The sequence below is a fragment of the Plectrocnemia conspersa genome, unplaced genomic scaffold, assembly GCF_051122295.1.
Source record: "Plectrocnemia conspersa isolate PC_06_02 unplaced genomic scaffold, ASM5112229v1 ptg000004l, whole genome shotgun sequence".
In the NCBI taxonomy this organism is placed as follows: domain Eukaryota; kingdom Metazoa; phylum Arthropoda; class Insecta; order Trichoptera; family Polycentropodidae; genus Plectrocnemia; species Plectrocnemia conspersa.
In genome coordinates, this window is record NW_028277168.1 from 2230806 (window position 1) to 2247398 (window position 16593).

Here is a 16593-nt window from a genome sequence, read left to right on the forward strand (position 1 = left end):
AAACTAACCTGAATTGATCGGTATAGTTAATATAAAAGTACCCACTAGACACGCGTCAACAAAATGTGTTTTATATTGATAATATCAGTTCCGACTACCGTATGAATTCCACATTCCCGAGATTACATCGGATTGAATCAATACGGTCAGTTAGATGTTTTTAGAATATAGCACTTGTCTATGTAGTTTCTTGAAAAAATAAATTATCAACTCTACTACTGCTGCAATTAGTTTTTGTTATAGCTTATTTTATAATAAATCAGCTACAGTATTATTTTTTAATTATATATATAAATCATGCAGTTCAGAGATAAATATTTAATATGATGCGTATAAATCTTATCAGGCGTTTATTATTAATGTATTATATTTATAACATTCTATAAGCTCGTTTTTATATATAAAAAAAATATTAACTCAAATGATGACTTTGCGTATAACTTTTATTTGTAGAAAATCGATAGTTCATTGATGAAAACAATCGCATTCAAATCAATATTATTGTTATATATATGTATTATAGATACCTACTATTTCCCTAGAAGATTGAGTGTTTCTGATTCGTGGGACGAAAAACACTCGAGCCCTAGAACCCGGGGAAAACCGCTCAGTTCCATTTGGGCAACGAGGGTGGAACGACGTACCCTTAAAATATCAACCCTTCGTGTATCGTGCGCGATCAAATAATAAACGCATCGCACTCGACGAAAACGATAAAAATAAATTTAAACTAACAACAACAAAAAACGGCTGAGCAAAGAAAAATTGAGGAAAAACTTGGAAATAATAATAAAAAATAATTGAAAAGATTGCCGAACGAACTTTTTTGTTGTGTATTTGCTTTAGTTTGTTTTTTATTTTTTTTGTTACGTTAAACTAAAATTAAACAATTATGAAAGAACGTATTTTCGTATTGAAAAAATAAATAATCTATATCTATATATCGTAATATCGAAACGATGATATTATTTGACTGATATTTATATACATAAAAATTAAATTAAATTGTGTGGGATCTAATAGCATCTGGAGCTTCAAATGTTGACAATAAAAACGCGGATTGCTTGACAATAAATTATGAGAATTACTGTCTTCCTTGATTAAATTATCAATTGATAGTAAAGTAAAAAACGAAACAAAAACATATTATATATATACACAGATATTTTTTCCTTCTACAATATTATTAATAAAAATAATATCAATACGACGAGAACAATAATCATGATGATGAAGGTGAGTCATGTTTTATTATTGTATATATATTATTCTATGTTATGCATAGCATATCTAATATGCATATTATACTCGCTTCATCTTCATAATAATGAAATTATCCGGTGGCTTGAAGCGAATAGCAATCTCTCTCGTATATTTCTCTCTAGCAACATGTGTTCGTGATTTATATCACGTATGCATCTAATAACATGTATGTGTATATAAATATTATTTTAATATAATATAATCTATATAATGATTTAAAAAATTGCAAAAAAAATATTTAAATGAAAAATCTATGAAAATAATTATTGTATTAACGTAATTTTAAAAAGCAACAAGTTTTTTGCATGTATTTATATTTATATATATTATTAAAATGTGTATAATTTAATTAAAAAAATATTTTTAGCTACGGTCATTCATAAAAAGCCCTTATCTTTTATATTTAACGAACATATTTTTTAATCTACCTTAAAAATCCCAGACTGCTAATCTGAGATTAAGGATTATTCTTTTTATAGGTATTATAAAAAAATATTTTTACATTATTTAAATTATTAATTTAAAAAAATGCTATTATTAAAAACTGAAATTGGAATTACACCCTTTATAAATATTAAATCGTATCAAAGTATATAATTTGAATTTAAAAGGCGCAAAGGACCACAATAAATTGTATAGCTAAAGTTATTATTATAATATTAATTTGAGGCAAATATAAAAAATATTTAATATCAGGCTCAAAAATAAGTTATTAAAATCTTAATATTACATTTTCGTTATAATTTTGATAAAAAAATGTTTAAATCAAAAATAATTCTTCTGAATATTAAAATGATACATAATATATTTATTTTCTCATTTTAAATAACGCTACTATCTGTTTTTAGATTGATTAAAAAAGGATTAAATTTACATTGATAACTCAATGGCAAAAAAAAATATAATGCAATACAGAAATAATTTGTTCAATTATGAATTAAATTATTGTTTAAAATAATATTTTTTTTTTAAATATAGCGCAAAATTATTACCTTGTAGGTGTAATAGAAATTAAGGATATATTTTTCATCAAATTTCGCCTTTTTGTTTTGTGAAATTATTGATTATGTATTAGTATATAAACTTCTGCTTTTTATCTATTTCTATCAATACAAAGATATATTTTTATTATTTATATGACTATTTATAAAAATGCTATATTTTTAACGCAATATAAAAATAATACATACACTCCACATTTAGAATTTGATTTTAAAATAATTTTATTATGATTGCATCCTTAAAGGATTAAGTCACACGTTTGTATCATTAAAACATTAGTAACAAATTTACATTTTTCTTATTTATTTGAACAAATATGAAACGCTTTCTTACTGCAAAAAATAGGCAGCATTTACTTTTATTTTGTGAAATTATTGATTATGTGTATCTATTGTAATAATATATAAACATAAAAAACTATATTTATATAATAATATTATATAAATATATTATAGTTTATTTTTTAAATGTATTGATTATGATTATATATTTTTATATAAACATAGTGACCTTCTTCCGTTAATGCAACTAAAATATATTAAAAGGTTGTGCTTAAATTTTTTTTTCAATTAGTATTTTTTATTTTTTAACAATATTTAAACCACGTTAATTTTCAAGTATATTGTGTATACTAAAAATAATCCAGAAATTAATTTCGCTTCTTTAAATGAAATAGGAAAAATCACTTTAAAATGTTTCTAAATATATTTTTCTTTTTAAAATATAATACTGAGAATGACATAATTTAAAAAAAAAACATATAATGATTAACCTAACTATATCAGGAAACCCATATAAATAATTTGATCCAATGATTATAGCCTTTTACCATTTTTTTGGCTGTTTTGTAATTCCATTAACAATGTATATTGAAGGCTGTGATGTAAACTATTCAGATCTATTCTAAAACTATTAATTTTCTCATCGTTTGCATTTTGATTTTTTTACGTCTTGTAAGTGTTGCATTGATTGAAAAAATAGTAGTCATAAGGAGCAAGGTCTATAAAAACAGGTGGATGAGAAAAAAATTGGTCACGTTCCTTGATTTTATCGAAAGTTTATTTAAAAATATTTTTTCAACTTAGGTTAAAAAAATATTGTTTTAATTGTTAAGTAGCAAAAATAATATTTTAGTGCAAATTAAAAATAAAATATTGCTTAACATAAATATTTTAAAATTAATTTTAATGCTTAAATTTGTTGAATCGAACCCTTAAATTTATTATTTAGTTATAAGGAATATTTTTGCTTTAAAATTTGTATTTATTCAGTCAAGTTACAAAAGGGTCCTAATACCTACCAAATTGTAATACATTATGTTTGTGAAATTGCTCTAAAACTATAAAATGCTTTATACAAAACGATGAACGATCCCTTTCAAAGGAGCTTTTATACATAAGGGAGAACTTAAGGATAATCTAGATAAGACTATCGTATCCATCAAGTTTATATTTTATTTATTTCTTATTTTATCATCGTGATTACCGAAACAAAAGGAGCCCGATATCTATTTTATTTTATTATCCTAATATAGCTAGTAAATATATTTATTTTATTATACATGTTAAATTATTAAATATCAATTTAATAAAACATCAATACGTATTTTTCACACAATTATATTTCAATAAACTTTTCTGCGTTTAAACGAGTTATATAAAATGGTTTATTAAGTGTGAATTGAATTTAGTATACAATAGAAAATATATACAATGATCATTGTAAAACATTTCCGATTCAAACTTGGGATTTAAATACAGGATTTTTTAAATAGCACTAAGGTTTTGCCCTAAGGCATACACTAAATCCGAAATAAATAGTATTTATATTTAAAATATATGTTTATATTATAAATACGGTATGTACATGTAATTATATACAATATCAGCTCTTTAGTACTAATTATAATTTAATAGTCGCCACTGATAATATAGGTTTATATTATATATTAGATAATTCTGAAATGGGGGTTTTTTATTTTTATTTTATTTTTAATGTAGGCGTTATTATTTTAATATATCTGTGTTAAAAGCACATCTAGATTACATCTTTTATTAATTAAAAATAAAATTATGCTTCAAAATTAACGATGGCAATATTTTTACCCAGTTTCATGTTATATAATTTTTTTTAAATACAAAATCGGCAACTACTGCCACTAAAACCATTTGTAAAATTGAAATTGATAAGAGACAATCATTTCCTTGCTGGAGAAATGCATAAACTGGCCGAGACTAAATCAGTCCGATTCGGTAGTGCATAGACACATTAAAAATATTAGGAAGGTTTGGAAGTAAGATGAATGGGTTACACACGGATTCATTTAAATAAAAAAAACCAAGAGCTTTTGAATATTAAAGCTGCTCGCCTTTATTGATCATTTAATTACTGAAGATGAGAAGTGGGTTTTATCAAAAAAAATGTTTGCTGTATAATAAACATATTAATTTTTTTTTTAATTGCAAAAAACGACTTTTTGTGATTACCTAATATATTTATTGCTACTCTTAGACCTGATAATGTTAAGAATTTGTTTAGCCAAGACATTTAAAGATATAACAATAAAATCATATTTTATGCCATTTTTTCTGTGCATTTTATTTTACTTAAAAAACAAAATTTATTGCAATCATTTATTTTTTAAATAAAGATGCGTGACAAAACGCGTTGAAAAAACTTGACTGTCACAAACAAACTACGTGTCCAATATGACATATATTACATAATTTAAAAGTCAAAATTTATACGTTATATAAATATTATTTAATATAATTTATTATTCCACTCATTAGAAACGAAATATCAGGATTTATTTGACATCCATTCATACATACATACACGCACTCATTCATAATATACACAGTTGCGCTCAACCGTCGGGCTCAAAATGCTAATTCGAACGAAACTTCGTATTACACATTCATGTATGCGAGATTAAAATATTCCCGCTGAGATTTTTCTTTTGATCTCTTCTAAAGCATCACTCAAGGTTATACCCATGAGGTCGGCTTTAAATATTGAATACGGATTTTTCATATTTTTCTTTCATAAAAAATGAATGAGAAGTACTACACACACGTGTATGTGTGTATATATTATACATATATATGTAATTTGTCAAAAAAACACTACTAACACCCGTGCAGCGTTTGGCATTTTTATTGCTTAAAATAAAAAAAAATGTTTTGTAATGAAGAAACAATTATAGTAAATTTTTTAATTATCTATAACCAGTATATAAATCAGTAGTAAATATCTAAAAGACCATGGTTCGAATCGCATATGAACTCTAGTGTTTTTCTATTTATATTGTATCTAGAAGATAGATATTAGTGAAATAATATAATTCCGATTAATAGGTTTTCTTAGATTATTCTAATTTTAATCTTTTGTTTTCAATCGAACAGACGTAAGCCCAATGTTTTACAGCAGGGTAAGTGCTGACAAAACTAATTAGTTACGGAAGTGTAATAGTTTAAGTACTGTCAATCAATGAGGGGAGCACTAACGTCACTTCTGAATGTAAATGATCTGGAGTGCTCTGTTTAGTGTACTCTGTTTTTATCTAATAAATATATTTTTAAGCTGTGTTCATTTGTCAACGATCTGGCTTGTAAACCTTTAACGAACTTTTTTGACCAATGCGAATTATTTGGGGTGGAGCCAGACTCATAATTATATTATATACTATGTTGTTTTAATTTAGCAATATATTCTTGGGAATGTGGAGTTCGGGGATAGTTCCAGCAATTTTAGTTCAAAATGCTTTGGAACTATTAATGTACATCCGTGCGGATACGCAAATATTACTTTTTTGCTCGTTAGGCTAATAAAAATTGTGATTATTAGTTAACAGACACTATTTTACTACTTTAATGAACCTTTAAAAAAATAGTTGGTTTATTTTTAATTTAGTTTCTATGTAAATATTATTTTTTTTATTTGAGACTAACTAAATTCAAGTAATTTGTGTTTTAAATATTAATTTGTCTAATGGAGTGGTTAAATATTTGTTGTTTAATTGATTTATTTTGCGTGCTGATTTCAAAGCATAGAGTTTTAAAACTTGCTTAAAATGTTTAACTTTAACACACAATAAACTCAAATATATTGCTGTAACTATAACTGGATTTAAAGTGTGCGAAATTTGCGGGCGCAAATTTATATTTATAGAACGAAAAGTTATTGCTAAAAATAATTATAAATATTCTAGGTTTTTGATAGATACGTGTTGCTATAGTCTTCAAGTTCTCTATGAATGTCGGGTTGAATTCTTGGATTTTATACTGGTTCGATAAGAAGTGAAAAACGCTGCTTCCGTGATTGGTACTCAACAAGTTTGCATCTATATACTCTTTTTATAAATAGAGAATATACTTTGTTCTCTCCTATTCTCAACCCTTTGGTTAATGTGATGCTTTAAGGTGGAAACAGATTTTGTTTTGTTTTGTTAATTTTTTACGTAACGATTAACTATTAATCACAAAGGCACAAGCTGCCCTTTGTTGTGGTCCTTTTAAAGGGTAAATTTTCAATTAGAACTATTGATATTCAAATAGAAATAACGCTGGCATAAATCAATTTTCTCAAGCTCAAGTGTCGGTCCAAAAAATGTTATTTTATATGTCTTGTCTGTGACAGTTAAATGGATATTTCAAAGTTTAATATCTTAATGACGTCAGATTTCACTGTGTGGAAGTTTTTGTTGTTTTGGAAAAAAATCTGTACTATGCTGAAAATGATCATGATTTTTTAGCCACTCCTGCCAAATAAAATCTTGTACAAAAAAATTGTTACGCGTGTTTTACGGAATATATTTTTTTAAATTTGGTAAAGTACTACTAAATAAGAAAATTATAGAATTTCGGTTATTTAAAGAATGTCAATCAAAATAACTTTGATGTTAAATGTTAATTTTGATTAATTCTTTGATGTTAAATGTTAATTTTGATTCTATAATTAAATCAGTTAAAGTTTGTAATATATTTTCTTTGTGTTATAAATTTACTATATTTATTACGATTTAAATAAATAAGCATTTTTTTATTATGATTTATTGAATGGTTTATTTGTGTATCGTATACTTTTAAACAGTATACCTTAATAAATAATAATTATTACCACGTGTGCTACAACACAAGTCGTTTCTTTATGTGTGTATAGGCAGAAAGTCAGTTAGGAAAACCCTCGACCGAAATTGTTGCTGAATTATTAAGCAATTGAATACGAATTAGATGGCTGTTGCCCACGAACAAGTGCCTTTCAAGACGGAATAGGCCATGGGGATTTAATGATGGGAACCTTCGAATGTGGTTTTAGGGTAGGAAAACAGTTTCAACGATGATCCTCAATTGTTAACAAGATTTTCATTGAGTTGCTACAATTTCATTACGAAAATCGTAGTGTTTATGATCTCACTTTGTTAAATACATTTTAATCTAATATATCTGAATTCCTAATAGTTAGTCATATTCAACGTATAGAATATCAGTTAAGATTATTTAATTCTCTTCTCCATTGCGATCGTGTCGTGAGAATAGAGAATGACTTTAAGGCGAAACGACCTTTTCATTGCGAGCCGATCGTTAAGTCTAGTAATAGCTATTATTGTGTTCTCTTTATTTCGTTCTTATATAATAGAGAACGTAATCTTTGTTAACTTATACTTTAGTATAGCGCAATCGATCAATTGCCTTGTCATTTGCACACGGGCGATCTATAAGTTAGCGCTTTCAATTGAAAACAATTTTTAAGGTTATTCTAATTAAACTCGATTGACTACATAATTGAAAGCGTCTATGAATGAACATAAAAAACAAGAGAACATGTGTTTATCCAACAAAAGAAAAACACAAACGTTTGATTTTGTGAAAAACTTAGGCAAAACGTGGAATACTTAAAAGTCGCTCATAACAATGATGCTTTGTACACATTATTGTTTCAAACAATTCCCGAAAGTTATTAAAAATAATAATAAAAGCGTTAAAGCATATATATAATTTTGCAAGGAGGTACATCACTCACTTAATTTACATTAATATTTAAAAAATAACTGAAGCACCCATATAAATCCTAGTTTTTAAAATTTGTATTGTGACTGAAAGATCAGAATTAGTTATTCATAAATATTTATAATAATTTTAATCGATTGTCACAATGATCAATCATTCTTAAATAAATCACTTAATTGATCGTAAATTGTAATAACATTTTAATTTGTGATTTACATACTTTGATTTCAGTTCGGTGTCTCACTATTTACTTAGTAGTTGTATATTGTATATTTCACTGTAACGTATTAAACTTACACTGGTCATGTTTGAACATTAGATTTAAAATATATAAATTATGCATTTATTAGCTTAGTGAGTATAAGCTTTTAGTTGTGATATTTTAACTTAAAATGGGATAAGTACAGTTATATTTAATTAAGAAAATTCAGTCAATAAGTTCGAGAAACATTTTTAGAAATTTGTCATAATTTTTAGTCTCGCAATCATTTCCATGCTATCAGAAGCAAATAAGTTTTTTTTTAATCTCGCCATTGATAAAAAAAGCACTCCTTTGAAAGTTGCAGTAAGATTCAAATTTTACTGCGTCTTTCTGTGACTTAGCTGCACTAATCATAAACCTTGGAAATCGCTGAAATTTAGATATAGTTTCACACTATTAAATACAGTTAGACTTATACTCATTAAGAGGCGCCATCATCTTATAACAGCTATTTTTTCATTCTAATCTTACACATACCGATTTTTGTGTGTTGTATTTAAATATAACACAAGTTAATTGTTGAGAACAAGTTTTAAATGTGATGATTAAGGCCAAGAAATAAGTGCGTGGTCAGGATCGGCACTATTATTTTACAACCGCTAAGTAAATGCTTAAATGCTTAAATGACGCATAGTAATAGATATTGTAAGTCCACACAATTCGTTACATCGGTGTAACAATCAACACATACCATTAGATATTATAATTCTAGGGAAGATTTTTAATAATATTTTAAAGATAAAAATTTTTTATTTGGTTTAGTGCCTTAAGAATATATATAACTCGTTATTTAGAAACGTACTTATACATTTTAATTTAAATCCCAAGTGAAAAGCGTATTTACAAAAAAATATCAATATTTCACTAATAAATATATATTTGACGCTAAAATCATGCAATACAAAATTTTCATTAAAAATTTAATTTTATAAAATAAAAATTTTGAGCCAACGCAGTGAATTTTTTTTAAATATTCCACTTATATATTGCTATTTCATTATAAAAATAGCTTATTAAGCTGCGCATCGCAAAATTTTCCCAAAAAATTTAATAACTTATAAATAAAAAAACATAATTATTTATTGATCAGATAAAATAGTAATATATTTTAATTTGAAGCTGTAGACAAAATAATTTTGGGCAAATAACAATAGATTCAATATTCTTGATTTAAAATAAATTAAACCCATGTCATAATTATTTTTTTAGTTTAAAAATAAATAGTAATGCTTTTATTTATTAAATTAAAACAATTGTTTTCTTAGAGCCGTTTATGGCTCATGAGCCGTACTTATTTTTTTTATAAAATCACTATTTGCTAGCTCATATAATATTTTTTTATATTAATTTATTGTGGGATCAAAATATTAATGTTATGTCGGAAATAAACCTTGAATTATTTTTTTTTAAATTAAAAAACAATTCAATGTAAAGAATTACATTCACATAATCTTTATCAAAAAAAAAATGATAGTTTTTAATAGAAATAAAGTAAAACTAGTTTCTTGTGAAAAATAATATGAGCCAAGCTTCTCACGTGCAAATAAAATAAAACCTCTTTATTAATAAGTCGTAGCGAGTCGTATAATTTGATGTTCTCTGAATCCTTGATAGAAAAAAATGCTTAATTTGGGTTTATTTTGAACCATTTAGCGCACAAAAGCAATTATTATATAGCGCTTTATATATGATTTGTAATAATTTGTCTCTGATGTTGGTTATTCTTAGGGGTGGTAAGCCACAATGACTCAACGTCCATAAAAATATAAGTTATTTCACACACTTTATTCATGAATATCTGTTATAGTTTAGCATGCTTCTCAAGCTTGACGAATAATATTTTAAAACGCCCAAAATATTATATTATTAGGTATACTGGTATTATGTGTTTTATTTAATGTTTAATAAGTCGTAGTTACACCATTTATTATGCCTCTAAAAAAATCAGGATTTAAAAATAGTGAGGTGCATCGACTCACATACATTAAATATGAGATTTATTTAAAGACATATCTCATACTGGTCGGCCGGCGAATGTTTAAGCATCTCGCCGACCTACCCCATGAGTCAGCTAATATGTTAGCAAAAAACACTATTTTAAACTAATGGCGTATGGATACGTCGATGCCAATTGAAAGTCCTTACTCATGGTCTCTGTTTTTATGCAGAAACTTCTATCTCCATGATTACTTTGATTTGGTTGCAACTCTGATTCTGGCCATCGCGAAAAAGACACGCAGTGTAATTAAATAAGACGTATACTTATATAGTATATACACTGAAGATACTATCATAAAACACATTTACTAATAAAATATAGAATCGTAAATCGACTTATGGGCCACATTGTGTTGTATATAAAAAAATAATGAGTTCATTGTTAAAGGGTGTTATTTTGATATGATTTGAAATTTTCCAGTTTTTCTCTTTCTTTGACATTTAAATTGGCTCGAAACGGTGGGGACTAAGGGTTGAGAATTGCTAATTTGTGCGATTCAACCCCCTCTTGAGATTTTATCATAATTCATTGTTGGTGCCTAATTTGGTTTCTTTCTCGCTAATTACCCGCCCGGGAAGGCTGTATATATCGCATTAGCATTCCTAATGACCAGCCTTTGCATGCAAATTTTCATATTTATTTCCATTATGCAACTATTTAAGAATTTTAATATTGGCACAGCACAGGAAGAATTAGCATAAGCAAAAAAATGTTTTTTTTAATAAAAAAAATATAAGTTGAAGTTCCAGTAAGTTTTTTTTTGAGAATTTTATACATTTTTGAAAAGGATACTATTAATAAAACGGCATTTAATATATACAATAATAATTTAAATTAAATCCTAGTAAATATTTTGTATTTGCTATATGAATTTACATCTCTACGTATCTGAACTTTAAATAAGCATTTACTTTGATAGATTCTCCGTTGCATTTATTGAACATTAACCTATATTTTACCATTAGAGAAAAACATGATGCAGTATATTCGATTAAATGATTTAATAATAAATTTAATTTGAAACTAACTTGATTAGTTAGACGCTAGCGAGTCAGTGCAGATGTGTCTTAAATATATAAATAACGCGAATAGCAGTACAGCTACCAGCTGCGGTGGGAGCAATAGCTAGCTCTGCCAGCTTCTTTTACATAAAACTTATTAAGTTATGTACAAGGATCACATTTAATTGCCAATTTAAATTTAAGTAATATTGTTAATATAATTATACACAATATATTTAATTCTGTACATTGCTTATATATTTCAAAGATAATATTAATATTAATTAAATATAAATCAATATGTTTTAATTCGCAATATAATATATTTAATGTAATATACTCTCAAGTTAATTATAGTAATTATTCAAAAACCGAGATATAATACAGGCTAGACTAAATAATATATTTTGAGTTTTGTGTAACATTATTTTTGGCGCAAAGATATGATAATTTAATTTAAATGTAAAACACTTTTGCTTTGTACAATATTATAAAGTCATTTAAATTTTTAATTCAATTTAGCGTTTATCGAATTTGAAGCAAGGATTTTAATTCCTTGAACTAAAACGTCTTTTTAGTTCCTTGAACTAAAACGTTCAAGAAATCATTTATTTTGTAAAAAAATATTTTTGTATCGTATATCATGTTTTTAGGCATTTTACTACATATAAAAGAGTTATGATAGCTCAAAAAATAAAATATTGACTTATACAAAAAAAAATTTATGATATTTTATAAGTGCAATAGTAAAGTGTATTTTTAAATATTTTTACAAATGACGCATATTTGCGTCACCGGCTCTTGGCGATTATTTTTTTTTATTAAATACAAATTCTAAAGTTTTTAGCTTTTAAAGTGTTAAGCATATAACTTCATTAAAGGTATATTTCTATAAAAACGAATACAATATAAGTTCTTATATCTTTGTGGCAATTAAATTTAATTATAAGCATGCTATCATTAAATTGACCATAGCATTGTTAATATATTTTGAACACAAAAAAAGTTGTTTTTTAATATTTTTTTAGTATTTCTTAGTGTATTAAATTGATTCTTATAAAAGTTGCAAATGTGTCTTAATTTCCAAAAGCTTGGTAATTATTTACTATTTATTTTGCTTTATACATTGTGTTTGGATGATGGTGCCTGACAAAATTTATGTCCTTTCTGTTGATGGTTTCGTTCATTTGCACATTGAATTAAGAATAAACTGTAAGGATAGGTCGAACTCTCTGCATTAAAATCAAAAAGAGGCGTTGTCTTGTGTTAGATAGATTAGAAATTGCAGCGATTTTTAAATCAGGGCCATTTATCTAGATTGACGTATTCTTACGTACTCAGCAGCTGACTCAGTCGGTCGACAAAGAACACACATTCGCCGACCATTCAAGTGTGTCTTTGGATTGCTTTGAATGTTTTTTATAAATATTTTTATTACTGCTTAAGATTTGCCTACTGTAACATATTATTAACAAGCTTCCGTGTCCCTTAGCTTATTTTGATTAAATTTTATTTGAAAGAAAAAATCTTTAAATCACAATCATAAAATAAATAAAATAACATAATATTGCAAAAAAAATGTTTTTTTCTGAATCTAGTAAAAGAATAAATGAATATTTTTTAATTTTTAGCAGCATAATAAATTATATATCTATGACTCATAGGTTTATTTTTTGTGAAAAACTTTGAGATTTATAAATTAATTTTACCAAGAAATACGTTTATTTTTATTCATTTTTTTCAACTATTGATGTTTTAAGCTGATTATTTTAATTATTTAAATAATGTCAGCATTTATCATAAATATTTTTTTTCACTGATCGCTACAAATATTGTATGCAAAACTATCTACTATTATTTATAAAACGTTACATTTTATAAGCAATATCGTTTTAGGCATTCTAAAATATTATATGGTCATTAAGTCATTATGGCTAACCACCCCTTTAAAAATATTATTGTTTTTAATTTATTAGAGAATAATACACATAGAAATTAATATCACACTATGCTCTAAAATATATTAAAACAGACATTGATCAATAGAAGTGGGTACAAAGAATTTTTATTTCATATGATATTGAAGTCATTATGCCTAATTAATTATATACAATATAATATTATGTATTAAAAAATAATACACATCACGTCCAATATTACGCTAGACTTTATAATAAAACAAGAGATCAATAGAAGCGCATGCAATCTTCTTTTTTTATGGTAATTCAGTCATTATGGCTAACCACCCCTTTAAAAATTATATATTATTTTATTCATTATATAATAAAACACATCATTTCAATATTATGTTAGGTTCTCTAATAAAAACATACATTCATTTATTAAAGTGCGTGAAATGAATTTTCATTTTGGTCATTAAGTCATTATGGCTAGCCACCCTTTATATATAATATATCATTTAGGCGCTCTAAAATAATACATATCAAGCACAATATCATGCCAGACAACAGTTATTCGAGTAAAAAAATTGCATTCAAAATATATAGAAAACGCTAGAAAAATATTTATTTTTGGCGCTAGGGGCGTGCCAAATAAAGTCGTTCCTAGTAAAATCCATTTGATTGTAAGATATTATAATAATTAATAATTAATAAAATACGCGTCACTGACTTACAGACTGATTTTAGTCCGGTGTAATATTGTACATCATATTTAGTGGTTGTTGATTGCGTTCACTTCGTTGTAACGCATTGTCATATTACAACGGAAGATTAAGGATGAATATAATATATTAATAATAAATCTCAAAAAAGGCTTGAATTGTAGTAATGTTAAATATTTGCTAACTAAATGTTGCGTTAGGTATTTTTGTGTTATCGTGTAGCCTTAAGACAGGTTTACACTATGTAAACGTATTAATATTTTTTTGAAAATATCAACTAAGTTACATGTCAGAAAAAAAGTATACAGCAAATCTGAATCCGATTATAGAGAGAAGACGGTGCCAGCAGTTATGAAGCCAGTAAAAAGCTTTCAAAAACCGAATAACGAAAGCGATTTCACCTTTCGTGACTCTTCAAAAGATCGCTTAAGCTCCTTCAACCCTTTTTCAAAGTGGTCTAGGGACACGCCTAGCATTTCATAAATATGAATAAATTTCCGTTTCAAATGCGATTCCATTATTCCGATTTCGCGAGGGCGTTGGAATTTTCAGATAATCGAGATTCACACAATGACAAAATCCCTTTTCCGAGGTGGCTGGGATACATTGTTTGTTATAGCGTGAAAAACAAAACGGGATGGGAAGACAAATTGAGAGAAACAAACGCAGACACAATGTGACAGAAGCTGATCCTTGATATATTTTTTATCACCCATCTTGTATAGGGTATTGTTTTTTTGTACAAGGATTAAGAAATTTGTTACACTTCTTTGACTCACCCCAATTCACAAGGGTTAGTTAGCAATGTCGAATACATTGAAACAAGCATATATCAAAGAGTAACTAGTACAGCTTAAAACGTAATTATTGATATAATTAATTTTTATATATCATAATTTTGCTAAGCCATGTTTTTCGCGTTCGAAATAAATTATTTTGAGTTATACAAATAAATTAACTGCACTCCTGAGAATGCCGAAACAAGTTTTTGTCGAAACGTTGTTTAAAAATTCATAGCTAAGAAAAGCTAATCAATATTAATATGTTGTAATTACTATGTTAATGTCAAATAACATTCTTTCATCGTAGTATCTATAATACATTCTTTCTGTTTTAAATCGGTCCCATCACATTATCTTGCGGCAAAGGTTCGCTTACTTGCCTCCACAGACTTTTAACCGGTTTAAGTTTTCTCATTTTCTGAATCAAACAAAAAAATCATCTCGAACCATTGGCAGCCATCGTTAAAACTCATCAAAACTTATAATACAAATTGAAACGACAGAACGTGCTACGTTTTGATAAACTCGGTTGAAAGTTTGCACTCCGTCGTTTTGTACGAACAAATATTTGTCAACTTTTACTCGCGACTCTGTCAAGTTAATTGAAGTTCGAAATTTTGATATTTCAACGCTCCGTATACTTGTGTATGATAATTATATTTATTCACGCTATCTTGTATGTTATTAAAATATATAAAGAGATTCTCCACAATTTTGCTGCAAATAAAAATATAATATTTATATACAGAGCGATTAAAAATATGTACAATTTACTTTTTCCTTTTCTCTCTATTTATATATATGGTATAAAGAACTATAAAATACTATAGTGGCTAGAGAGAGACTAACGACTACAACATATAATATATTACATTGTACGTACAAAATATGAAATTGCATTTTATGTGTCAACACATTTTTAAAAGGTTAACCCTGTGGCATTTTCCCCACGGAGATAAGGTATTTTTATACAATTTTATGGCGATGGAAGCTTTACATTATGTTTATTTTAAAAAAATACATAAAGCTTTTTAGATTAATGCCTACACAAGGATGCTTATTATTTGGTGGATTAACAATTTATTTATTTTTATAAACGTTATATTCAGCGTCAAGCTTTTAATATTTATGCGACAATTTAATTTAATCTATTTTTAATGAAGCTTAAGAACTGAATTGTTTAATAAACAGAGCAAATAAAAGTTTTTATCCATAGATCATTAATATTAACAACACTGTCTTAACCTAGATCTCAGCGTATTTATTTCTATATAAGCTTCAGCGTGTTTATTTATATAACATCTTCAGTTATAAAATATTATTACATAATACGTACAATTTATTCTTGTAGTCTTGTAAAATCCAATAGTCAACCAGCTCTGGTTGATTTTAGATGTACTGGTTAAACCGAGGTTGTCATGAAGAGAGAAGCGGTTGCTTTTTCGATCGATGTTTGGTATAGATATGCTTGATATAAGTTTTTGCAAACTCTCGTGTGTCGCAAAAAGTTGAGGGTAACTCGTAGATGTTCTTGATAAAGGGTTTTGTCAGAAGTAAATTACAAACATACGCTTTATTATCTCTAGTTCTTCTTGACACGTGCACCAATTGCAAAGATTAGGAGCTGAAAATAGATTTATTTATTTTCAT

At 26.5% G+C, this 16593-nt stretch overlaps 1 protein-coding gene across 2 annotated transcripts in view; it reads left to right on the top strand.

The window, feature by feature from the left end:
* The first annotated feature begins 609 nt into the window (after positions 1–609).
* LOC148235612 (uncharacterized) overlaps positions 610–16593 on the top strand; it is a 79905-nt gene continuing 63921 nt past the window's right edge. For both annotated transcript variants that reach the window (XM_088184391.1, XM_088184392.1), the window contains exon 1: positions 610–1236. In XM_088184391.1, the coding sequence (XP_088040517.1) occupies positions 1225–1236 (12 nt within the window). In that variant the 5' untranslated portion in view covers positions 610–1224. The remainder of the gene's footprint in view (positions 1237–16593) is intronic.